Below are 27,107 nucleotides of genomic sequence, written 5' to 3'. Positions count from 1 at the left end.
AGCAGTGGAAAGAGTTCTGTGTTGGAAAGTCTTGTGGGGAGGGATCTGCTCCCACGAGGTACTGGAGTTGTCACCCGGAGACCCCTTATTCTGCAGCTGGTGCATGTTTCCCCAGAGGATGGTCGGAAGACAGCTGGAGATGAAAATGGTGAGTATGATCCAAGACTGTGTTTTGCCTAGTAAAAGAGGAAGAGACTTTCTATCTTTCTTGTTCATTTGACTGAAAAAATCAGTTGTTGTAATCTTAAAACTTGAGTGTGCTTTTTGAAATTTACTTGGAAGAAAACACAGCTGTTGTCACAGCTGTTCTGTCCATTTAACAAATGGCATGAAGTCAAAAGCTTTTGGATAGTCAAAATCTTTTGGATAGTCAAAATATCTTCAATGTTTTACGCTTTCCTGTTTTTTCCCTTGGGAAATGTTTTTGAGAAAAACAGGCCAAAGAAAGCTTTTCAGTTGTAATGATTGTCTAGAGTGTAGAGAAGGTAGGGTTCATAACAACTAAGAACTTTTAATGGGCAATCCAGGGTGGGCTTGGTTGTGAGAGACTGGAGGACAATTCAGGTTAGAAATGATCTCGGGAGCTCTCTAGTCCCAAGCCCTTCCTCAAAAAAAGGACCAACTCATGACCTCAGGACCAGGTTGTGCAGGGCTTTGCTTTTTGTCCAAGGGTAGAGAATTCAGCCTCTGGGCAGCCTTTTAGAAATTGCACATTTGATCTCATTAAATGTGGTTTTATGTTACTTGTATTGTGCAGTGTATAGGTTCTAGTACTCTTCAGAATGCTTTGATTCTGAGTTGTAGGATAAAATATGATTTTGTTCTTTAGTTCTTCTGCAACGTTAGAGGTGTAAAAGACAGTTTTTTAATTAGAGTATCCTGAGTCAAGGCAGAACCTTTCTGCTGTAGTTTGCATTTAGTCTGGGATTCATATTTTAAATTTAAAACCAGTTAGTGATGTAATTGCGTAAGGATGTTGGACTAAATTAATATTTATAAGTCCCATTTAAATCTCTAGGGGCAAAAAATCAATATGTAAGATATAAAAGTTATAATATGTTCTTGATGTTCCTTTGAGAGAAATGCTGGCTTGTTTGGTGGGAACAGACAAACCTTTATGCCTTAGCAGTTGCATTTGAAATGCCTCTCTCCTCCCTCTGAGATTTGGTCTAAATGCTTTTGTCACTGATCTAGTTTAGCATATGTACCAGATGGTGGTGTTGCATCTGAGAAGATGGGGTCAAGTAGCTTGGAAAGAAAATAAAATGGCAACCTCTTACCCTGGCTATGCTGTCTGACATTGTAATAAGTCACTGTACTATTACACCTCATATTTTTGTTTGTTACGAGGTGGACGTTGAGGTAGGGTTGAATAGGTGTTTGGGATTTCCCAGGAGGAAATCTATCCATAGCCTTGCAGAAAAGATTTTTCTCCAGATCAAGGGGTTTCTTCTTTACAAATTGAATATTGGACCAAGAGAGTATCAGTCTCGGCTGGTGGCTGGTAACAAACTCTCTGTATGCACAGATACTTTTGTGCAGTTGCCTTTTTGCCCTGTGATTTCTCTTTTGTGATTTGTCACCTTTATCTGTCCTAATGTGTTCTCTAGATATGTACTAGTATTACATTTAAATACATGCATTTAAGAATAGTGCTAGTCTGTGTTTCTTGTAGGCTTAAAAACTCACTTCTGAGTGTTTACATCCAGAAAGCTTCCCTGTTTCTAACACAAAGCACTCTGGATTGCTCTAGTATTTGTTTAAGCATAGACAACTGCCTTGTCTTTATGACTATGAAAGAAAAAAACATTGTCAAAACTAAGTTACTGGAGAGACATCTTCTGATGCATGTGAACTGTCAAAGAATATCAGTACATATCACTTCAGGGGTTTTGGGTGTTCGGGGGTTTGTTATGTTGGGGTGTGTGGTTTGGGGTTTTTTGTTTGTGTTTTTTTTTTTTTGTTTGTTTTTGTTTGGTTTTGTTTAATTTTTCTTGAGTTTTTTGTTTGTTTGCTTTTTTAATTTCATTCTTGGGAGCACATTGCCAAAGATTGTTGAGAAAGAGTTGCAGCCAGATGTATGAGCTAACTGTTGGTTTTCTAACATATGACATTAAAGATCATCTCTGCTGTTCCTCAGTCAGTGATGAACTATGTGATAGCCATGAACTATGTGATAACCTTGTATGGTGGTCACTGCAGTAAATATAGTCAGAAAATAGCACAGAGATGATTTTTTTCTTTAAATGTGAAGAAGTGCTGTGTTTTCATAACATATTTCATACTGATACATACGTTCTACAGAGATGTGTGGTTTGGTGTGAAGGAAGTGTTCTCGTTATGCTTTTGCTGTTCGTTGGTAGCCTCAGTGATTCAACACATAGTGTGTTGGATGTGGTGATACCACACCATAGTGTTCCCATATCAAGTTGCAAGAGAAGAGGCATTTATGAGAGAACTGGGCCTGATCTCATGAATCATTAAAATGGTTGGATAGCTCAGACCTGTTTTGGTAGCTTATCGTTTTTTTAGGAAATGGAAACGAGGAGGAAACGTATGAATAGCCAATTAGTAAATGTTTAGAGGTTCTTTTTCTTTTCCCCAAGATAGGAAGCTGAACATTGTTCAAATTCTGGAAAAAAGAGAATTGATAGGGAGCACAGGAATAATTAATGCAGATCTGTTGCTTGCTAAATCAACACTGTTTTGTCAGCTTTTTGCTCTCTACTTCGAACATGAATCCCTTACCCCTAGTTCCTGAACAGCATGGACTGCTGCATTGCACTTAGCTTTCTAGAAGCACAAGAGCTTTCACTCAAAAGAACTGGCCATCTAGTTAGTGTCAAGGATGGAAAAAATGGTGCAACTTATAGAAAGGATTGGAATATGTGCATCTTTTTTTCACAAGTTGGTTTTTTTTTCTTTTTAATTGGGCAGCCCTAGGAATGGATGAGGTGATGGAGAGTGGGAAGGAGTTCAGATTGAAGGTAGTCTGCTGGGTCCAAGAGCTGGAGGGGTGTGGGAACTAGAAAGCTAGGAAAATGAGTAGAATTCTTCGTGCTTTGCTGATGATGGTTTTTTTTTTTGAATTAGGAATGTTCTCATTGCTGTGCTCTAAGAAATGCTCTATGGTGGTAGCCTTTTAGGACGCTGAACAGCTTTGTGCTGCCATTGTGTATGAAGAACATTACTGCTTTAGGGAGGGCAAAGAGTTACACTAATAACTAAGCCAGTTAGCAGTGTAATGTATTTAGGCTTCTTAAAGGACCATTGCAGTGTAGGAGGCAACATGTAACAATTTGATGGAGGGTAGTCCTGAGAAGAATACTGTAGTTACATCTACTTTTCCAGTATACTAATTAAAATTTTCAGGTCTCACTCCAAGATGTGAAAAGCCAGAAAAGCAAACAGACTGGTGCTTTAGTCAGGAAATGCTTTTTTGAAGGACATGATCTGTTTGTTCTTAGTAGCTGTTGTTTTAATAATTTTCCCTTTCCTAAAAACTCCTTTGCATTAAATTATAGTTATTGGGAAATTTTTCTCAAATGTTAATAGGGCTGTCTGTACAGACTTCCTCACAAGAGTGGGGCAAGACTTTCACCACTCTACAAAATGAAACTTCTGAAAGCTTATACTTTGACCAGACGAGATTTTCTGTACACCTCAGGAGGCTGCATTTATTCCTCAACTTTTTTTTCTTCCTCTTTTTTTTATGTGCACCAAGGCTGAGGTTAAGACTAAGCCATTTAACATGGCTTCAGTGTTTTCTCTTGTTGTGTATATCTACAGCAAAGAAAACTTGTGTCTTGTTAACGCTTAACAAACTTTCAGTCTCCTTTGATCTGTAGATGTTAACAAGTTACAATGCGACGCCTCCGACCAGAATCCATTTTTTATATGTATTTTTAAAAGTCAATAGATTACACTGAAACAAAAGATTTCTTTCTACATAGAACTAAGCCTAGTACCTAGCTGCAAATTCCTATGCGAGTAGTAATTTAAGACTAAAACAGTGTGTCCTAGGAGGGACATCAGAGGAGAATGCTTGGTACATCTATTTCAAATGTAATGGTGGCAGTATATTGCTGTCTCTTTCTTACTGGCTTCATGCCTGGTTTTGCTTTCTTAGATTAAGTTTTTAGGAGCGGGTGAGCAATACAATCTTGAAGATACTGTAGTTTCTTCCTGAACATGCATTTTGCTTTATTTCCTCTGAACTGTAAATAAACTAAACCTGTTTAATAACCTGGAATTAATGAGCCCTTTCATTTTGCACTTGCTCTGGAGACTGGAATGTAATTTTGCCTATTTACCAAGCAAATAAAAGTTGCCTTCCAACAATAGTTTTGTCATAGCTTGTGTGCCTGCAGAACAGTAAGGATGAAAGTAATTTTTACTTTTTTTTTCCTTAATGGATGCAGTCTGTCTAAATCAGTGTATTTCCATTGATGATAAACTTTTGATGTACTCACCCAAGTAAGACAATAAAATAACTCCCCAGAGGTCCTATGCTTCCCAACCCAATGAGTGGATTGTTGCTGTGCTACTGGCATTTTGTGTTAAAGAGGCACGTGCCAAAAATGTTTTGATTCTTGCATTTCTCTGGTGCTGTACTGGTATCACATAAAAAGTAGAGCTGTAAATTCATCAGCTCTTCAATAAAAAGTTTTTTTTTTTTGTAGTGGGATTTCCATAAATATTTTGAGAAAATTAAACGTTGAGAAGAGTGATAGCTAATGTTGTCTCTTCTTAAATCTCTCCAAACTGCCATAACTGGGTTTTGAATTGAGCATTAGAAAGATTGATGCAAACCCTCAGATTTCTTTCCCATACAGTAATATCACTTTCAGTGACATTACAAATGTTTCCTTTCTCTCCCTGCTGTACTCTCTCATTCTTGCCACAAGTAAATGATGAGAAATATATTTTGTCAAAGAAGTTCAGCTTTGAGGAACCTAATGGTGCTGTTTGCTGTGCTCAGATGATAAAATTGTGACCTGTTGGAGTTAGATGAACAGCAGTAATAGTCATCGTCAAGTAAACTGTGGTATAGAATATCTGATTAATATACATAGCTTATCAGTGTTCAGTTAAGATCTTATTTCTGTGCATACTGTTAATATGTTACACATTCCCATCAATAGTAGAATAGCATCCACATCTGTCTGCATGCATTTGTGGTCTTTGTAATACAGTCTGCTACTGAAAGTTAATAAAATGCTATATTAAATATGATTAAAAAATTTAAACACCGTTCAATGCTGTTTCTCTTTAACTGCAGACCCTGCTACATGGAAAAATCCACGACACCTTTCTAAAGGTTGCCTTTATCCACTTGCTTTTTCTCCCCACACATAAAGTGCATGCCTGTATTCACTAAACCACATACATTTCATGCCACTTTATTGTTGATTCCACTTTTACACTTTGGCTACTGTGTTGAATTATTATTTTGCTGAGTCTTGTGATCTGGTTGATTCTTACTTTTCTGAAGTGATTTTTTTGTTTTTCTCCTGTATTGTTGCTTCATAGAATTACCTGCACTTTCAATTCCCAAATCCTTTTTAAAAAAAAAATTTCTGTTGATCAGTTTCTTGAAATTCAACTTGAATGGAAAAAACGTTTTGAAAGAGGACTTGGATGTAGATCAACAGAGTGCTTGCCAAATGGCCAGATTCTTGTAGCCTATTCTTCTAGAGCAGATTGCTGTATTGGAGAGCAGAGGGGGAAATGACTGCACCCTAAAAATTTGCAAGGGACCTTATCACTAATACTTGGAACTTCGTTGTGGAAGAGTGGGCATCTTGCAGTGCGACTCAGAGTGCTGCCTGCATGACAAAGCAGGGACTGAGAAAACCTCCGTTGCTGTTTCTGGGGCTGCTCTTGAATAGCCCCCAAGTAATTCCAGACACCAGTGGTGACTGACAAGAGTTAAGATAGTTGGTCCTTGACAGATTTGGGAAGAGACATGTTCTCCTAAGACTTCATTGTTATGCAAATTTCTTGCCTATTTTCAGTTTGCTTGGTTTTGGTTCTACAGGTTTTTATAATTTTTTTTTTTTTCAGCTGTAATTTGATCTCGCTTGCATGGTAAAAGAAAAATGCTAAAAGCTGGTATTTTTTTCAGGTCTTTTAAGCTATTGCTGCAAATTCTTTTGTTTTCTTATAAATAAGCTGATATTTAATAGACTAGATGATTTCTGAAAAATGGTAGGATAGTTGATTGGCTCAGTCACAATTAGGAAAGTGGACCTTGTGTAAGAGAGACAAACTAGATTCTAATGCAAATGCAGTGATTAAATAAGCAGAATCTTTTTTTTTTTTTTTTTTTTTGCCTGGGCTATTTAACATCTCTAACAGTAGAAATCAGACTAGGTTTTCTTTTTGTGATTGAAAAAGGAAAAAAAAATAGATTTGTAGTTTTCAACAAACGGGCTCTTTGAAAAAAAGCCATTGCAACATCTGATTCCTCTTCCTCATGTATTGATTATTTATTTTCAGAGATAGATGCTGAAGAGTGGGGTAAATTTCTTCACACCAAAAATAAGGTATGTTTACTCTGGTGATGGAGTAGTACTGTCATAAATACACTATCATATATATATATACACACTTAATTTTGTGTCTCTTCCCTTGACTTTCCTGTCTGCTATACTGTATGCCAGAGTACTTAGGATTTTCTGTTTTGCTTTATATGAGTACAAAACTTCTGAAAACATTTTTAAACTTAAGACAGAAAGTTTATGAATGGTGGTCTGTTGTGTGGATCATTGATTCTGTTGAGTTATTTTTCTTAACCTTTTTTGTGGCATTTTGTAGATTTTTTTTTTTTTATTTGTGCATTGGCAAAATTAGGATGGGAATTGCAAAGACAAGGAAATGTATAGTCATAAGTCATGTCATTCTACTGAGGAATTGGCTACTTCAGAGATTTATTAGAAAGCTATGAAAAGGAAGGAAGAGTCTAATGCACATCAGGAGGAGAAGCAGAAACTTAGATGACCTGGGACTCTAGTAAAAGAGTTAAAGCTCAATTTTTTTCTTGAAGAAAGTAATCTTTTTATTGGGAGATGAATTATTTAAGTGTTTGTTACTTTAAACTGATTTCCTCACTGTCTAGGCAGTGCTAGAAATTGAAGGAAATGTTGAGAGGAGTGCAGGGGGAACCTGTGCAAGGGTAGCTCTGTGCTGACTTATTTTGGATTGGTGGTAGGAGAATAGTTTTGACAAGAGTGGGAATGGAAGTCTGTCCTTGTTGTTTGACCTTTTTGAGATGAGAGAAGGATCAGGCTACATGTTTTATTAACTTCAAAGGATTGCTATTAGATTAGAAATGGAGTTAAGTGTTTGAAATTCTCTTTAGGTGAAGACTTTTACAATTTATCTGACGTGAGTGGGGTAATACATGCTAATGATTGCCATCTCACAATATTAATCAACAGATTAAATACTAAGATTCCAATTTCTGTCATTTTTAGCACTGATGACTGCTAATAGCTTAAGGGCCAGTAGTAATTTTTTTTGTCACCCTCTGTGTACTTAGTTACAGAGGTTTTCACTGTCTCATGGAGAAGAGAGCATTATTACACAATTAGGAAAGTGGATGCTGTCTTTGATTTCTAAAGAGTTTTTTTCTTCCATACTTCAGATCTATACAGATTTTGATGAAATTCGTCAGGAAATAGAAAATGAAACAGAGAGGATTTCAGGAAATAATAAGGTAAATGTTGTGCTGTCCATCTTTGTCTTGCTATAGACTCTTTTGCTGCTTAAACTTTTCTAAAGTTTTGGCAGCTAGAAGTGACAAGCACTGAACTGTTTGAATGAAGAACACAGTAAGGCTGCTTGCTGTCTTGAGTTTTTTCACTGTGTCTGTGAGATAAGTGACTTCAGCTACAAGGAAATGCAGAGAATTGCTGTTGCTTTACTTCAAAGCTTCCATAATAGTAGTGCAAAAAATAAAATTTGAGTTCAACTTGCTTCCATTTTTCCATTTACATGGCTTTATGTGTAATTATAAAATTGAGTAGTCTGTTCTTGCATGGGTATACAATCACTTAAATATAAACCGGATTTTTATGTATTATATTTGTGCATTATATTGAGGGGGAAAGCAGGACTGCTTGCAAAGGAATTGGTTTGACAAATGTGGCTGGATTTTTTTCCTTGTCACGTAGTTGTAATGCATATGATGGCAGAATTTTTTTCTAGTATGAAATGGCAGCTTTTGGCTTTCTAAAGGCTGCATTTAAATAAACCTGTACAATGCTTAAATGTTATTATTAATATATTTCCAGGGGATCAGTCCAGAACCTATTCATCTTAAGATTTTTTCATCTAATGTTGTGAATCTGACTCTTGTGGATTTACCTGGAATGACAAAGGTAAGCTGCAGAACACTTCTCTTCTGACTCACTCTGAACAGTGTTTTGAAGCAAGGAGTGTATGTTCACTCTTTGGCACTATTCTGTATTGTTAGATAAAACAGCTCTCCTCAAGTTAAGCAGTTGATTATATAAATGTGAGATGTCACCATCTTCTGGTATAAGATTTGGGTTTCTGGTGCTCTTTACTGTTGCAAGAAGTAGATTTGCTTAAGTTCTTCCTCTTTATATATACAGCTGAGGGATTGGAAGTGTTTTATGGGCTGTGTGGTATTTTTCATAGAAGAGGTAATGCTTATTTCAAAGCTGTACCTGGAGATCTGTGGGTATTTGACAAGATTGAAAAGGTTTCCCCCATTGCTTCTCTGGAAGCTACTATGCGTAATTTGTGTAAGAAGTCATAAGAAGTGAGGATACCCTAGAAGAAGTGTTCAGATCCTGTTTAACTTTTATCCTGAGTAATTTTTTTTGGCATAAAAATGACAAGATGACTGGTTTCTCTGCCTATGCACACATACACACCCCACTCTGCCAGTTGTGCACGTGGTTCCTGGATAGCAAGTCTTCTTGATAGCAGTATAAAATAATTTGAATTTATTATTTCTGTAAGAGTGGTTTTTATTTTTATACCTTTCAAGATCTTCCTTTTTTTCCCCCCCCTGCTTATGAAGGAGGAAGGAAGGGGCTTGAGAACTTTTATCTTCTACCATGGTATAGAGCTTGAAATTTCAATGAGTGTTTTCTGAACAGTGCTATGTCATTTTTTGTTCTAGGTGCCTGTTGGCGATCAGCCTAAGGACATTGAGCTTCAAATAAGAGAGCTCATCCTTCAATTCATCAGCAACCCAAATTCAATTATTCTGGCAGTCACAGCGGCTAACACAGACATGGCCACTTCAGAAGCACTTAAAATTGCACGGGAGGTGGATCCTGATGGTAAGCGGCAAGAAAAACTGAATCCTGTAATTTAACTTCTTTCAAAAATAAAGTCCTGAAATAAAACTGAAGTCATTTGGGCAAAAAGTAGTAGGAAGAACAAATGTCACTGCATTTCCTAGAAAATACAATTATTATATTTGTTTAAAGCCTTCCTGCTGCAGTCTCTGCAACTTAGAGGATGCCATGATGAGTTACTATCCAATAGATTTCTGGCTTACAACAGGCCAAATAACTGTTTCAGCAGTCACAGGAGCCACTTCTGTTTCCACAGCTGCAAAATGGCACTACAGAATGTTGAGGGGGTTGAGATTTTTAGTAGTTCACAGTGGTCTGTTAGGATGACTTCATGCTTTGTTGTCCACTGTTGTTTATTTTAGGAGAGGAAATATGCCATTCTGCAGCTAGTAATTGACTATCTGTTAGTTTAGTGACTTTTAGTAAGTATAAAATTTTTATACTGTCAGTATCCATTTTGGTGCCCTGCATTTATGTTTCAGAACTGACTGATTTGATTTAATCTAAGAAGAGGATTATCATTTTATATTTACCTAATGACTTTGAAACAGATCTCAAGCTACTGGGTAACTGCTTCTTGTTTATGGAAAGTACTGTTGGTACCATTGACTAGTAAATGACACTGTGCAATTTGAAAGAATATGGAAGAGTATACTTGGAAAATAAGTATGCTGAAATAAGGCTAAAATATAGCGTTGGTATGCTTTACCCTCAAACTTTTCCTCCCATCAAGTGTTACTGTTTTCAAACTCTGGGTACGGTTTGGCCTGTCTGCCTAAGCCTTTGTGTTCCACAGCCATGTAACCTCAAGGGTGAACCTCTTCTGGCAGTCTTCTCAGTCACATTACCCTGGTTCAAGGCAGCAGACTCTTTCCTTTTAACTTGCCCCTGTAGAAATTATCAACTGTGACTTTTGGATCACTTCTCAAAATTCTAAGCCTTAAAGGTCTGGAGTGGCAGCTTATGTTACAGGCTCTGTGGCAATAATAGTATGTAATGAGAACTTGAAGTACTTAAAGTAGGTAGACTCTCTTCTTGCATTCATCTGAAAGTTTCAGGGTCCAAGAACCTACTGATTTTATTGAGATTCTGGTTTATTTTTAGACTCAAAAACTCTGTTGTATTTTAAAGAAAGTTCTTGCCATGTTTTTTTCAGACCCAAGAGCCAGGGAAATGCTGATGTCCCAGGCAAATCCTGTGCATGTCAGCCTACCTCTTTAGACGTGCAATATTTACCTATTAATTTAGGTCACTTTTTTCTCTACAGTGTACAATATGAAGCTTAAATTTTCATTTGAAAAACATTCAGCCACATATTACCTAAAAATATTTCATTAGCAAAATTAAATCTCCTAAAGTGTATTCAGTGGGTGGATTTCAAGCTATGCAGTCTTTTGGGGCTTTCAGCTTTGTATTTGATTGACTGTGCTGGAAGTGGGCCTGTCGCCTCCTTTAGCAACTTCTTCAGTGGGTACTGGTATTTCAAATATAGTTCTGAACAGATTGCCATTATGTCTGGTCCCATGTATATACTAGAGATATAATCAGTCCACTCATGCTGGTGAGTCCCCTGCCTGCCTTCGTCTTCTCCAAAAGTGCTTAGTAACTCCTCTAACCTCATGTAGTGTGCAAAAACATTTGTTGTAATCTGTAACAACTGTAACTTCAAACTGCATGGTGCCTAAACCTTTTTTTTTTTTTTCAACTAATTCTTCACTGGGAGCAGTACCTGCCAAATACTTTTATACTCCTGTTATTAAGGGGCTTCAGATAGAATAGTAACACATGTTCTTGCACTAGTCTTTGCTGCTTTGCAGTAAAACTTCATGGCTTTCTGAGGAACTTTTTGAATGAGTTTTAGCTACCCTGATCAAGTTAAGACATCCCTGTGAGCAAGTTTTCCTTCTGGTAGGTCGAAGAACCCTTGCTGTTATCACAAAGCTGGACCTCATGGATGCTGGCACTGATGCTATGGATGTGCTCATGGGAAGAGTGATTCCAGTCAAGCTTGGCATCATTGGGGTAGTGAACAGGTTTGTCTGGGCACATTGATGCTATTTTTCAAACTGTGTTAATATGAAGTAATGCTTTTGGCTTTTTTACCCATGAATGTGGTTTTAAGAAAAAAGTGACTTGATGTTGAAATTTACTTCTGAATAAGCAAGTGAGAAGCTTTTTGCTCACTTTTCCAAAGCCTTCTGTTGTTCTTCCACTCAATGAACTGCAATTTTAGAAAAGAGTAGGGACACTTGTAAAAGAACTGTAGTATCACTCCTTCTTTCCACTCTTTGTTTTTAGCTTGAGAGCTGTTTCTGATCAGCTGTTCACACTAGCACTGGTCCAGTACATATCTGGTCTAGTGCTAACTGTATATGGTTACAGTACTGTTCACTTTATTTTTTTGCTTTAGCTAGCTCAAATCTCATGTGGTTTTGATAAAAGCATTGCATAGTCTCTGTATAGCTGCTACCCATACTGTGTTTTTGTCTGTGGTGCATGGAACAATAAAGCCCTTTATTGCCTAAGGAAGCTGAGTTGAAGGAGGCTGTGTGTAGAGCAGAAGCCAGGTGTTGGATGAGCCTTTGAGGACAGCCAAGGTGTGAGCTGTTTGCACTGTGCCTCCTTTCGCTTCAGGAGTCAGCTGGACATTAACAATAAGAAGAGTGTAGCAGATTCCATTCGTGATGAGTATGGTTTTCTTCAGAAGAAGTATCCTTCCCTAGCCAATCGAAATGGAACCAAGTATCTTGCTAGAACACTGAACAGGTATTACATACTATATAAAATAAAATGTGTGCTTTTAAAGTTATTTCTAAGACATAAGTTGGGGTATTATAATTACATGTAAACATTTGTTTTTTTCTTTGTATTTTGGTTCTTTAGAGTCGTATATTAAGAAAAACAGATTGCAAATTCAGCTTCTGAATTTACTTTAATTTTTCTTGAGCAAATGTTTTCCTTTGATTATTTTCTCTCTCTTTTTTTGATGGAGATGATAAAGCTGAAACTTTTCCTCCATTCTAATGTGGGACTATTTTCCATTTTTAGACTACTGATGCATCATATCAGAGATTGTTTGCCAGAACTGAAAACCAGAATCAATGTTTTAGCTGCTCAGTACCAGTCTCTACTAAACAGCTATGGGGAACCTGTGGAGGACAAAAGTGCCACTTTATTGCAGCTTATTACCAAATTTGCTACAGAATATTGTAACACTATTGAAGGAACAGCAAAATACATAGAGACTTCAGAGCTGTAAGTACTAAATGGTTTTTCTCCAACATTAAACAGTTTGGCTGACCCTTTGGCTGCTGCTAGCTTGCACTGGCAATAGTACTACACTAGAGCGTAACATAATCCAAAATGTTTGAATCCAAATAAGTATAAAAATAATATCTTTTTTCTTCTATGCAGCTTCAGTTGTTGCTTTATTCTTTCAGATGCGGTGGAGCCAGAATCTGTTACATTTTTCATGAGACCTTTGGAAGAACTTTAGAATCTGTTGACCCACTGGGTGGCCTTAACACAATTGATATTCTCACTGCCATTAGAAATGCTACTGTGAGTGTTATTCTGTATTTCTAAGTTTTTGTTGCTACATATTGAATTTGAATCTATTTCAAGAAATTTGTGCTCTTTCAGTCCTGTGAATTAATGATCTCAGCTGAATGAGTTAGTATGAAGAGGCTGAGTCCTACTGTTTTGTATTTTAAGTGGAGAAATGACGATATTCAAATTTGCAGCTGTTATCCTATATAGAATGCTTTTAAAGAAAATGCCTGCATCTCCTTACTGTTATTTACAGGCTGAAATAAGACTCAGGCCCAGCTTTGTCAACCCTGTGCTGAAGCTATTATGTGTTACATGATATTATGCAATATTATGGAAGTGGTGATAGAAGACTGTCTCTGCATGCATTTTGCATTAAGCACTTCTGTTATTTACGAATACTCTGCCTGAGAGATATGGGCTAGGACACGTTCAGATATTTTAATTCCATATAAAGGGACACAGCTCTTTAATGCTTCAGTGTTTACATGATAAATTTGGTTTCTTGTGTATAGGGGAGTTGGTGTCACTGAGAATTAACAGATTAAGTTTACTTCTAAATTTTACCATACTTAGAATGTTTGCTTCTTGGAGCTTGACTCTGAATGTCAGACACAAGTCTGCTTTTGTACTGCGCTCTGTGGGGCGTGGATAGCCCTGCTGCTCCATGGACAATACATATGCAAGCTTGGAACACATCTGTGTGTATGCTTTTATCCTTCCTTACATGCAAAATGTAAAGCAGCTCTTAGTAACAAGAGAGATGTCTTGGATTTATGTAACTGATCACTTCTTCATGTTTCTAAAGCACTTTTAATTTTTTTTAAAAAAGGATATTTCAGGTAAAAAAGTTTTTTATATAACTAAACATTGTTCTGTATGATAATAAATGAAATTATTCCAAACACTGTAAATCAGTGACACTGTGTTATGATTACACTTAACCAGAAAACCCATCTACCTTGCAGTAAGAATTGTACGCCCAGGATTGTCAAATAATGGTAGCTTTTCTTTCAGGAGTTAGGCAGAGAATGTCATTGCCTTTATATTGAATTTAATTTAAACTTGGCTCCACAAATGTGAAAAGAATTGTTCATAGTTATAAGCCTGGAGTGCTGGTTAATTGTCATTTAACACAGGGTTTGTCTTAAAGGTAATAACTTTATAGCTTTTATATTTAAATGTTCTTCTAAAATACTTCCCTTTTAAGACCTGTTCTGAGTGTTCTTTTGGGTGCAAGCACTATGACCTGATTTATTCTGAGCTTTATCAGATACTATTTCTTAGAAATGCATATTGTTTTAATAGACAATTTAGCTGCTTTTTCCCTCCTTTTGAACTAGGGTCCTCGTCCTGCCTTGTTTGTTCCTGAAGTTTCATTTGAATTGCTGGTCAAAAGGCAAATCAAACGTTTAGAGGAACCTAGCCTGCGCTGCGTGGAGCTGGTTCATGAAGAAATGCAGAGGATTATCCAGCACTGTAGTAATTACAGTACACAGGTAAAAATGCACATTTTAGAATTGTTTGTAATTAGTGGGCTTTTTGCCCTCCACATTTCCATAAAAAGTCTGGAAGTCTCATCAGAACATTTGTTTCATTTTTAGGAACTGTTGAGGTTTCCTAAATTGCACGATGCCATAGTTGAAGTAGTAACCTGTCTTCTGCGTAGAAGACTTCCTGTCACAAATGAAATGGTAATTTTCGATATACTATAATGTTGCTGGGAAAAGTGTGTGTTTTCTGGAGTCTTTCTTGATGCTTCTATTTGCTCTGTAATGTCAGGAACCCAAATGATTGAAGGAATCTTTATTTTTGTTAAACAGCTAGGCATTTACTATCTACATGGTTTGAAACTCCTTCTGTGTTAGAAGACGGATACATAAAAAAACAAGGAGTGGAGGGAACCCTCTTCAGCTTATTGTCCCCAGTTTCCCAAGAACAATTCTACTAAAACACAGATTTAACATTTCACAATCTTTCTGATATAGGTATATTTCCCTCCTGTGTAACAGAAGCTGTACCTTTACTGGAGAGTTCAGGATGCAATGATGATTAAATTCAGCTACTCATTCTGTGTGTTTTGGAGATAAAATCAATACAAATTGTTGATTTTGTTTGTAATGCCCTGTAGCTAGTAAGAACTAAAAATTGAATTTCTAGCTCCAAGTAAATATGGTATAATATAAAAGTCTACTTTGGGCTCCTTATTGGGGAGGAAACAAAGTGGTTTAAGTTATTAACTCTGCGTATGTTTGGCGTGAAAAGCAAAACTTTTCCGTATGCTCAGTGTCCCCCACAGTGAGCCATCTGTCACTCATTCAAATATTGTATGTGGCTTCTGGCTGAAGCTTGACTATACAGATCACTTCAGTACTATACAGCTTACACTCATTAAATTGCTGAATTTTGTTCATTTATTGCTGGAGAGGGGTTAGCTTGATGAAGCTAACAAGTCAAACTGATACAACATCCAAAACAGGTGAAGCTCCGAATGTATTGCAATGAATGAATGAATTCCCTTTTTGCCTTGTGATCAGAACTTTATTCTTTGGGCCAGTAAGAATGGACTTTTGCTATGGACAGTTAGACTATGCTTTCTAGCATTGTAGGTCTTTGTTCTTCACTAGCATTAGGTTTACACAGTGAATTGTTGAACTGTGAATGACATTGCATTGCAGGTTCATAATCTAGTGGCCATTGAGTTAGCTTATATCAATACCAAACATCCAGACTTCGCTGATGCCTGTGGCTTAATGAATAACAACATAGAGGTAAGAGAATACATTCTATTAAAGTCTCTATTCTAAAGTCAGAGCCTAAATCATTAGTAAAAGAACAAATCCTTCAATTTCTTCTGTTGAAACACAGTTCTATGTTTTGGATGTATTACAAATATAGTGTATACTTTTTTGGCCTGTTGATTTGTTAGATGTATATTGCCTTTTACACTCAGGATCAGCAGCTGATATTTCACTGAAAACAATTCTGCCTGTATTTCTCTCTGGAAAATAAGATGGGCACCTAATTGAGTATTGACTTTTAAATGAAATTTTTGGAGGAGAAACTTTAGTTACGAAATACTCTTTAATGCAAAAGTAACTGCATTTTGTCTCTGACAAATGTATGTATAGTTATAATGTTCCTTTTATTCATTAAAGTATAATAAAAGTATTGTTTCCTGTCTTCAGGTTCTAATTTCTGCTTCCTTTCAACACTGTTCTTGAATCTGTGTTACCATGCTTCAATCTCCCTAAAACAGTTTTCTCCCTCAATCTTTCATAAGCCGTTTGGTAATTGATAATAATTGTTACTGTTCTACAACTGATCTGCTCAATTTTTTCTTGCAATCTGGTTTTGTTGCAGTACTTCATCCATCTGGCTAAGAGCTCGGTAATATTCTTGTGTTCCCCTATTTATCCAACACATTCTTTCATAGTAGTGTTCTTTTTTTTTTAATGTTTTTGTTATTTCTGCTCTTTAGTTCTAACTTTCTACTTTATTCTGTACATAAATTTTGTAGTGACTGGCTGTGCAATTGAATTTTCCTTGGTAGACTGCTCTTGAGTCTAGTTCAGAAACAATGTGTGTGCAAACTGCTGTGAGTACAAAACTTAGGACTTTGTGAAGCTGAACATAGGAGATTATTGTCTTATTGTTTGTTACTTAAACTAGTTCTTTCCCATCATTTTCCTGAACAGGACATTGACATTTTTGAAGAAACAAAGCACGTAAAACATCTTATCCTTATACAGTGGGCAATTAATTCTTAATTTCAAGAAAAATCATGTTTGTTTTTCCTAATCACTTCAAATTCTGTTCTGCTATAAAGTGAATTCTGCCTCCCATTTTCCTCTTGGGCTAATCACAGTTAACCCTGCTGGCCACAGGATCCAAATCCTTTTTGATAACTTTGAAGATTTAAAGCTTAATGAGGGCTGTAGGGTATCTGTGCAGAGCCAAACTGTAGCTTTGAGATTGTTTTTTTAAAGGCACTAGTTTTGATTATGGACTGTGTTGCAGAAAGTTTTGCAAACATTTTTATACCAAGAATTTACTTTTGACCAGGGAATAGGAGTATTTTTATCCAAATAATTGAGGTTTTCATAGGATCATAGTGTGACTGACTACATGACACTGGATGGGATGAAAAGTGTTTGTCTCTAAAATTTAAGTCATCTGTAAAATATAAATCTTGCACGTGTTGATGCAGAGTAATGCATAATTAAAGTCTTGCTGGATTGTTTTTAAAGGAACAAAGGCGTAACAGGTTAGCCCGGGAATTGCCTTCTGCTGTGCCACGAGACAAGGTAAGTAACTGTTGATTTTTATTCATTTGAAGCTTAATGCATTGTCCTTTGATCCAGTCTAAGTGTTGAAAACTTTGATAGGCTACTGTAATAACAGTCTTGGGAGCTTCCAGGTATTCAGTTTTTCTTAACATCCCACTTCTATCTTATGAAATTTAATTTTCTTCTTCCAAAGATGCAGTTTTTGACAGTTTTTTAATCTGAGATTTCTGAAGACTTGCCTATAAATTTACATTAATATTATACTTGATAATTTTGTGAGAAAAAGGCTTAAAATGCCTGCAGTTGTTAAAAGATGGAGTCAGAACTTGCATGCTTAAATTTATGGCTGAGACACTGATTTGAAAAGATAAAGTGATTTAAAATATTCAGTGTGCCAACATAGTGACTTGGTAGTTGGTTTTGTTGTTTGTTGGGGTTTGGTTTGGTTTTAAGTCACTCTTAAAACTGCATTTTATTGCACTCTTGTTTTCTTTGGGAGAAGATATTGGAGGTGATGTTTTCAGCTGATGATCATAATCCAATTATTTACTCTCTCTGGAGCTTTCTTAGTTTTGTCAGTTTTGGAGATTAGTTCAATGGCAAGCATTCCGTGGGTGGAAAAACCAAGTGTCATGGAAAACGTTGCCTGGCTGTAGAAATGGATGGTCTGACAATCAGCTGGAATTTTGGACAGTTAGGTATTTAATATTACGTGAAGTTATTTAGAATCTAAATATAGAGAATGTAGTTTAAGCTCTTAACAGGCTGTAACAGGAATTAATATCTGATACAAATTGATTTGTTAAGTGTTGTTAGCTTACAAAGTGAGACCAGGTCTCAGAATGGATGTAATATTTTACTGTCTTTAATCAGTAGAAGCCAGCTGATGGATGAATTGGGAGTTTAAGGTAGCTATGTAGAGATTTCTTCCAGTGCTTTTTGATTGACTTCATATTTATACCATCCGTGTAGGAGCTGAAATGAAATTGAAGGCCAGAGAAGCCAAAAGTGTCTTGAATGTCTTGGAGATGCTTTTTCTGTTGTTGGTTTTTTTTTTTCTGCTTATATTGCCATTTTGCTTGCAATTCAAAGTATTTTCTATTTTGGATTTTTAAAGATGCTAGTAGGTAAAAGTGTATGAAATCTGCTAGGTAGAATTGGTGGTCTTCAGTTGAAATTATTTTTTTTTCCCCTCCCTTCCTGCATTTTTTACCTTCCTTAGTCTACTAAAGCTCCAGGTGTATTGACACCTGCTTCCCAGGAGACTGTTACTGCTGCTTCTGCTGAGGCTGATGGCAAGGTCTGTCTTGATTTTTCCTCTAAACACTGCATGCACATTTCTGTTGTGGTGCACCAGAGATTGTACAGAAAGCAGTTTGTATGCCGTGCTCTGTCGCTGACACAGTGTGCCCTGCAGAAGGTAGGCCACTTGGCATTACTGATTTTAGTATGTGCAGTGGCAGGTAAAGATGTGCCATTAGGTGGCACTCACTGCTTTCTGTTTGAACTCTCAGTTGCCATATATTGTGGTGCAAGTATGCAGCATAATTTGCCTCAAACTGTTGTCTATAGATTGTTTGGTGCAATGTTATTGTAATCAAGTGTTGAGCATGGTTGTTAAACTGCATGTTTTTAATGTGTTGACAGTTAAAGGAGGAGGACAGAAGATAAGCTAAAAAATTCCTGCAGGGAGTCTTTATAGGCTTTGTTTAAACTGAACCTCCTTTTTGTGGTTTCACGTAGTCATCAATCCATGGTTTACTTAAATTCATGAAATGTGTTCTGCAGGGTTTTTTTACATTTTTAGGTATGCTGTCTCTAATGTTAAAAAAACAGCTTGTTGCTGTGAAGATGCTTTTCCTAATTGCTTTCCCCTGGGAGTGTAGAAAAGATGGGTAGTCACAAGTTCATGTATTAAGAGCACCAAGAGGACTCAGGCTTTCTGCTTCATTGCATATGCACCTTCAGCTTCTAGGGCAAAGCTGATGTTTCTGTCCTGAACAAAGTAATTGAAGTCAAAATCTAGTCTAGTACAATTCTAACTACTTTTATCAGTTTTGGAAGTTCTGATATGCTGCAAAATATTAAAAAAAATCAAAAGCTACTGTGAGGATACTGTTGTGACTTAAGAAGTTGCAGAGAGCTGTCAAATCGTTCAATGTTTCCCACAAAACCTGTTCTTCGTTTGGTGATAACACTCAACACTTTTTTGTGAAAGAATGTAGCTTTGTTTCTGAAACTGCTTTGGAGCTGGAGCAGGCTTTGTAGTAACACTCAAGGAGAGTGGGTACGGATTTTTGCCATTTTAAATACCTGTCTTGCAATCAGAAATAATGTAGTGGAGCTTTCCTCATCAGTGGTTCTCTCCTTTTAGCAGAGGTTGATTTGAATTCTTATAGTGTATTTTTTTAGTGCCTTTGAAGAGTTGTCTGATTTTAATAAAATTTCTGCTGTGGAGTTTAGTGGTGTTTCCTTATAGTATGCTACTGTTGGTATTCTATTTGCCATGCTTTATGTCTCACTCTTTACACTCCAGATCAGCCTGTCGTGTTTTAATTGAAAACACAATATATAAATTTATGTTATTTCCTCCTGTACCTGAAAGAAAAACAGTAGTAGTAGTAGTAGTATAGAGCCTTGAATGACTTTTTAATGTTTTTCAAACATTTTAAAGCACAGTAGTAAATAAAGCAGATATTAGGCTTATGAAAAGCTACAAAATTCCACATCAAAATAAAACTGTTTCAAGTTTTTTAATAGTAATTTAACATGTAGTGGGTTACCATTTGCTGTTTCTTTTGTCCAGTGATTCCTAATGTTTGAGTGTTGGATGTTATGTCCTTTCTCAGAAGATCAGTGAATCATTCTTTGTAGAAACTTTCTAGAAACTCTGATTTTTCCTTCCAGAAGCTGGAGATTCTTGTTTTGTTTTGATATGGTACCAAAAAGCCTTTTATAAATTGGTTTGGCAGCACAAATATATTCATAGCCAGGGTACCTGGAAACATAAATGTGCATATTTTTTATCTTGTTATTGTAAGAAACTTCAGTTTATATTTGAATTTAAATGAAATACCAAAGAATTTAAATTCAAATTTTCTAAGAGCTGTGGTGATCTTCAAAACATACTTTAAGAATGATCCTGCCAGTGTAGGTTGTATTGCTCCAAGGATGTATGGTAAAAGTGGTAGAAACCAAATGATTTAGGAAGATCATTCCATATTTCAGAAATGATTTGTAGAGCCCTAAAATGCTGGGGAGCTTCTCTGCATGAGGTGTTTTCATATAATTATTAGGAAGAATAACAGTTTCAAAAGCTTTTAATTTTACTGGTACTTGATGTCAGCTGTAAGCAGCAAAGGGAGAACAAAGGTGGTGAATGTGAAGAAAAGAATGAAAGGAATATACATATGAAAATCTCATTTTTAGTGAGTCTTACATATAGCTCAGAAATAGTAATTTGATCAGATACTGTTTTGCAATGCCCAGGTTCTAACTCTCCAATGTTTCTTCACTGTGCTGTTTGTGCAGGCTGCTCCTGGATCAGGAGATGTGTCTCAGGAGCCTGGAACAGGCAACTGGAGAGGAATGTTGAAATCCTCAAAAGCAGAAGAGGTATCAGCAGAGGAAAAATCCAAGCCAGCTGCAGCCCTACCTGCTAGTCCTCAAAAAGGACATGCTGTAAACTTACTAGATGTGGTGAGTCATTAAAGATATGTACCCTCTCTTTTTGTAGTTCAGGCTCAGGAAAGAAAACAGCTGAATTCCAAATCTTGGTAACTTTGCTACTAATATACCTACCTTTGCTTAGTAAATACCTACCACTGGAGGGACAGGGAGCTCTAGCCATTCTGTTCTGCTTTCCTCCTTGCCCAGTCCTTCACCTTTCCCCCTCCCTGGTTTCAGCCTGTGATTTGGGATAACTGGCTTCCTTTCATAAATTTCTGCACAAGTGAACTCCTTGTCTAGACTGTTCTTTGTACAGAAACCAAACTCAGCTCATGTCTCAACTCAAATTCCTGCTCTTTTTTGCTGAAGTTGGTATTTTTATGTTAGGGGAAAAGAATTGTTAAAGACAAAACGCACATAAAGGATCTCCATCTATTTTTAACTGAAAGTGTTTGGAGAGCTTAGTTCCTTTAGTGAGCTTCTAAAAAGAAACTAGTGGTGCTGCCCTCTGACCTTTGTTTCACAGATTTGTATTTTGACACATCTCTAATTTTATTTCTGAAGAACTAGAGGTCTGTTGCAAGACAGGTTACATCAAACTATCAGACTAGAAGGGCGGTAGTTTATTTTAGACTCCACAGTTTTAATTCTATTTACTTAGGCAAATGAGCAGAATTGGTAAACTGAAGTTTTTATTTTTTTACATAGCCTGTACCAGTTGCACGCAAACTTTCTGCCCGTGAGCAACGAGATTGTGAAGTGATTGAACGACTTATTAAATCTTACTTCCTTATCGTCAGGAAGAACATTCAGGACAGGTAAAAAAAACTTATTAGAGATCCATACAAATGTTGTGGTATCTCAGGAGTCATGTACATAATCTTGTTACAGTGTGGTGTTCTTTATATAATCTTGTTACAGTGTGGTGTTCTTATGTTTGTAAGCAGAGAGCAAATATTATTTCTTGGCTTTTTTTTTTTTAAGAAGGGGCAGCAGCAGTAAAACTTCACCCTTCACAGAACTGAGCCTGAAGAAGCACTTGTTTTCTCTAATGGATTGAGTTGTGTGTTATATTAATAAGATATATATTACGTATTTTACATATTAATACATGCATTACGTTAATACTTGTATTAAAGATTACTAATACCACATATATTTAGGAGACACTTGCTTTTCTGGAGGATACTGCAGTTCAGATGGGTCATTTGCAGCAAAGAGAGTAAATTCTAGGTGCTTTGTAGGCCTGGCAGAACTTTGCTTTGCCATCCTTTTACTTCAAATGCAAAGGTTCAATAGGAAGTAGTGTGGCTAAGTGTCCTGGTACTTAGCTATAAGCATGGAAATAGTATAAAGGTGATGTTTCTGCTGTGTGTGGCTGTGGGAAATGCCTTTAAAATTTTGCCTAAATACTGACATACTTCTTTCTTTTAATGAAGATTGATGTAAAAATTCACTTTGCTTAAGTCTCTGTGTAAAGACCTAACTTTTTAAATACATATATTTATGGGACGTTTTGGAGAGCTCAGAACAGATTAGTGAGATCATAGAAGTTTTTTTTTCTACCCAGTAAACTTAATATTCTCCTCAATATAATTTTTAGTTTTTCATAGCAAGGAATTGCTTTATCTTAATTTTGCTGCAGCATTAGTACTAGTGGTGGTACTACTTTGCATACTCTAAACAATCCCATCACATTCCTTGCAGTAAATATGCATAAATAAGGGAAGAAAAAAATACTATTTCAAACATTGTAAATTGGATATATTAGGACATCCTCACCTAATTCAGGAATATTTTTAGGAAATACCTCTTGATCATGGTACTGTCAGTTGCTGTCACTCTGAAATAACCTGAGGTGCACTAATTCAATTTATCCCCAGGTTTTAGTACTGCATTAGTATGATTTCATAAAGGAAATCAGGTTCAGCTAGATTAATTTTTTTTTATTATTATTATTTTTTTTCAGGAAGCTCAGTAGCATGAAAATTGGTGCTAAGACAGGGGTTTGTTTCAGGTGGTTTTAGGCTGACGTAGAGCTGAAAAATGTTGCTCTGCAGATGCTGTAGTGTCTTTCTGATGGTCTTGATTCTCATTGCTTGCTGCCTGCCTCCATTCCAGACAAATGCCTATCTCACATTTAAACTCCATTTGCAGTTTTAAATTGCTCTCACATTACGCTCTCTGATATCGGAGATAACGTGGCTGTGAGTTAAGGCTGGTTTTAGGGTTGAAGTACTTAATTTTTGTCATGCTTGGCACAGTGGAGACTCGGGTTGGTTTCTAGTGAGAAAATTTTTATTTTTTACACTATGTATATTCATGTTCTTTAAAATGCAGCTATCCTACTTGGAAGAAATTCAACAGGTTGTAAATTGTACAAGATACTGCATTTACTTGACAGAGTTTTTATTTGTGGTAGTGGTAGATTCCTGGTAGTTTGGGGCAAGGTTGTGTGTGGCCACTTGCTCACACTGTGCGTTCTTCCATCTAGAGCAGACTTGGTTTTGAATAACTCTTTCTAAAGAAAAAATCTTTGTGCTTTCAGTGTGCCAAAGGCAGTGATGCATTTTCTGGTGAACCACGTGAAAGACACTCTCCAGAGTGAGCTGGTAGGGCAGCTGTATAAATCCTTGTTATTGGATGACCTTCTGACAGAGTCCGAGGACATGGCACAGCGCAGAAAAGAGGCAGCTGACATGCTAAAGGTATTAAAAAGATCAAGACCTCATGGGAGTAGTTAATTAAATTGAAGCCACATAAATGTGAGATTTTTTGGAAGACTTTACCTTCCTTTTTTCTTTGCTGCTTTTTAAGAGTGTGGCAGTGTATTACTTCCTCTGCTAGAAGAATTAAAAGCAGTATGTAACTAGAAAGTATTACGTAGAACACGAATGCTTGGGAAGATGTGCCAAACTATTATTTTGGGTAGAAAGCTATAAAGCAGATCTAATCTGGCATTCTTTTCAATTATACATTTGGTTTTAATAATTTGCTTTTATTTGACTTCATAGTGTTCAGGAGTTCTCCTTGGGGGATTAATGCCTGGTGTATCTAGACAGTACCTCATATGAACAGTGGGAATGGTGGGACTCACTCAAGATGACCCCTGTGCACATCTGTAGGATGGTGCATTGGTGACATGTCTGTGTTCCTGATGGCTCAGCTGTGTGGTGTATCAGTCTGCTACAGCCGCAGCAGAAATGTGCTGGGTTGAATTACCCACACAGGAGAGGTTAACCCTCTGCCAGCTCAGGCCTGCCTCTCTCTGATGGGCAGGGTGGTCAGTGTGTGACTGAGAGCTGGGACACCCTGAAGTACCGCTTGTCTGAGACCACCTGCAGCAAGTTTAGTCTTTGCTATTATGATTCAACATTTGAGTGAGGGGAAATAGTCTTTTAAACTGTAAACTTCATACAGTCAAATTTGTAGCTCAAACTGGCGTGATACTATAAATAATGTTAGCATTAGCTGGTTTTCTGAGCTCTTAAATTTGCAAAGTTTAGTAGGCTAGACTATAATTAATGCATTAGAATGCTAAAAGTGACACCAAAAAAGGTAGTTTCTCTTTTGTTTTGAGGAAGGTTTAAAGCAGTAAAACTTGTGTGGTGAGTCTGCGCTTCTTGAGAATTTATTTATAAATACAAAAGGTTAAGACAAACAAAGGTGCTATTTGGAACACAGAGTATGTAAAAGCTGCTCAAAACAATAGGAGTGAGCTCTTTTTCCTTCTAAATGGAAGTTCAGTTTTCAGTTTTTTTCCTATCTCTCCAAAGAAATTGACACGCTAAGTTTTAGCACTACCTTTTTGCTTTGTGGCATTTTTCACTTGCTTAATCTCTTCTAGATGGAAGGCTTCAGAGTTGCTGATCGATGTTGTTACAGGTTGTTACCATTCATTTCATAATGAAAATTACTGGCTTTATTTTGATTTTTAACATCACACTTCCTAGATTGCTGCTGTTACTTCTTCAAGAATTCTCTTGAGAGAAAGGAAATAACTTCAGCTTTCCTGTGTTTGTGTGCAGGCCCTGCAGCGAGCCAGTCAGATCATTGCAGAGATCCGTGAGACACATCTTTGGTGAAGACTGTACCTGCCAGCCACATTATTTATATGCATTGGAGGTTACGTTGACTTGAAAATTGCTAGGCATGGTATACAGAGTAGAATTTTTATTTATGAACTCTTATCTGTGTAAATCTGCTCATGTAAAGACAGTTGGTTTGATTTGCGAAGAGAAAAATATGCTGTATTTTGCCAAGTAATTAGTATTTAATCCACATAATAAACAGCTCTAAATGTTTCCTTACCAGCTTTCTGGTGCAAACTAAAGCAGACCAAGTCTACTGTCTCCGTGACAGTCTCAAGTTCCAGTGCCTGACTTGCTAAACAGGTTGCCTGTGGTTAAGACGGATGGTGTAGTCTTGTGGCATAGTTTAAAGCTGCTTATACAATAGAAGTTTAAATACTGTGAAGAGAGCACCGAGTATTTTCTTTCATGAATATATTGCATGCACTATGACAGATGGAGGTATCAATTTTATAGCACAGTAGAGATGTCTACTGTATTACTATGTATGTGTGTCCCCGTTTGGGTTTTATTTTTTTTTCCCCAAAAACAATGTTAAAACTGCAGACAAAACATTCAACTTCATTTAACGGAGTATCATGTAGGAAGGATTAGCCTGGAGCTTCTGAAAAGCAACAGCCTACTAAAAAGTGGGTGCAGAGTTACTTGTGTGCACTGGAGCTTGTGTGTAAATGTTGGGGAATACAATCAGTTACAAGAACACCATCCCCTTTCTCCCCTGTGGGACCAAGCCCCTGGACCATCCAGTAGTAAATTTGTTCTGGCAGGGTTGAAAAATAAAAATGGATGTCAAAACTGTTATGGGATAGTAAGTGTTTCTTTTGAAAACAGATTAAACTGGCCAGGGAGAAGGGGATCCCCACAACGTCTTCCAGATTTTTGAATGTATGACAGTATGAAAGTCTGTGGGATTGGAGTGTTTATACCAGTGATTACAGTTACCTGTGAGGAAATTCTACTGTGCCGTAAGTAGCTTTCCCTCCCCCTCCTCTTTTTTTGAGGACAATCTGAAAATTAGGGATTTTCAGGTTGAAAATTGTTATTTTCTTCTGATTATAATTCATATAGATAAACATGGATCACACTAGCCTTTAAAAGATAAACATTTTAATTTTTATGAATAAAAATTTACTTAAATGCCAGCCAGCACACTTGCATGTACTTTTCAAGCAGATTCACATTTTTTCTATAAAGTAAAAACGTTTACTATGGTGTTGCTTGTCGTTTATATCTTTAACACAACCTGCATGAAAAGTAGGACACTGGCTTCCTTTTACAATATTGGGCCAATACAGGGAAGTTTTTATTACCATATTAATTTCCTTCCCCATTTCATCAGTTAAATGGAATTCTTTTTGTAAGCTGTTAAAGACTGAAAATTTAAATGGTGTTAGAACCTCAGTTTACAAGGAGGTTGTTTTCAAAATGTAGTTTTCTCATGGTAATATTGTTTGGCACCAATATAAGCATAAAGAGTTAAAAGTCTGACAGGTGCAACTTTTGAATACTGTTATTCATGATCTGAAACTATTCATGCAGAACACAGAAGTGAATTCTTCAATTTTAAACAGCCTAAAATGTCATGATGTGTGCATTACATGTAATGAATACAAAGGAAGTAATTTTAATTTCTTGCACTGTATGCAGGGAAGGCAATTCTGAGATTTAAGAAATGTGACTGGAGTGCAGTTGAAATGCAAGCCACTTTTCAAATCAATTTTGGTGAACAGTGAAAGCTTTTAGTAGTTTTGTCAAAATCATCTCTGTTCGGAATTCATTCCGATGCCTCTCTCATTTTCAACATCTTGAAATGATAAGGTCTCTGGGGAGACCTTATTCCAGCCTTCTAATATCTAAAGGGGACCTGAAAGAAAGCTGAGGGGGGAAAGACTTTTTACAAGGGCTTGTAGTGATAGAGCGAGGGGTAACGGCTTCAAAGTGGAGGAAAGGAGGTTCAGATTAGATGTAAGGAAGGTGGTCTTCACTATGAGGGTGGTGAGACTGGAGCAGGTGGCCCAGGGAAGCTGTGGATGCTCCGTTACTGGAGGTGTTCAAGACCAGGTTGGATGGGGTCTTGTGCAACCTGGCATAGTGGGAGGTGTCCCTTCCCATGGTCTGCAGAGGGGTTGGAACTAGATCTTTAACCATTCTGTGATCTAAGAAGTATGTTT

The 27,107-nt window shown here is 36.8% G+C and overlaps 1 protein-coding gene across 1 annotated transcript; it reads left to right on the top strand.

Annotated features, from left to right (window-relative positions):
- Positions 1-25,409, top strand: DNM1L (dynamin 1-like; the record flags this gene model as incomplete). Its single annotated transcript, XM_008937613.1, has 18 exons — positions 1-148; positions 6,502-6,548; positions 7,649-7,720; positions 8,298-8,384; positions 9,158-9,320; positions 11,251-11,371; positions 11,973-12,104; positions 12,387-12,593; positions 12,779-12,899; positions 14,231-14,386; positions 14,492-14,581; positions 15,566-15,658; positions 17,138-17,194; positions 18,399-18,476; positions 20,708-20,875; positions 21,554-21,663; positions 23,394-23,553; positions 24,874-25,409. Coding segments are annotated over 18 exons (2,067 nt in total), but the record flags the coding sequence as incomplete, so codon positions are not given.
- Positions 25,410-27,107: the final 1,698 nt, after the last annotated feature.

This window comes from Merops nubicus, unplaced genomic scaffold (genome assembly GCF_000691845.1).
Source record: "Merops nubicus isolate BGI_N331 unplaced genomic scaffold, ASM69184v1 scaffold19440, whole genome shotgun sequence".
NCBI lineage: Eukaryota > Metazoa > Chordata > Aves > Coraciiformes > Meropidae > Merops > Merops nubicus.
This window is presented reverse-complemented; position numbering and strand designations above follow the sequence as displayed.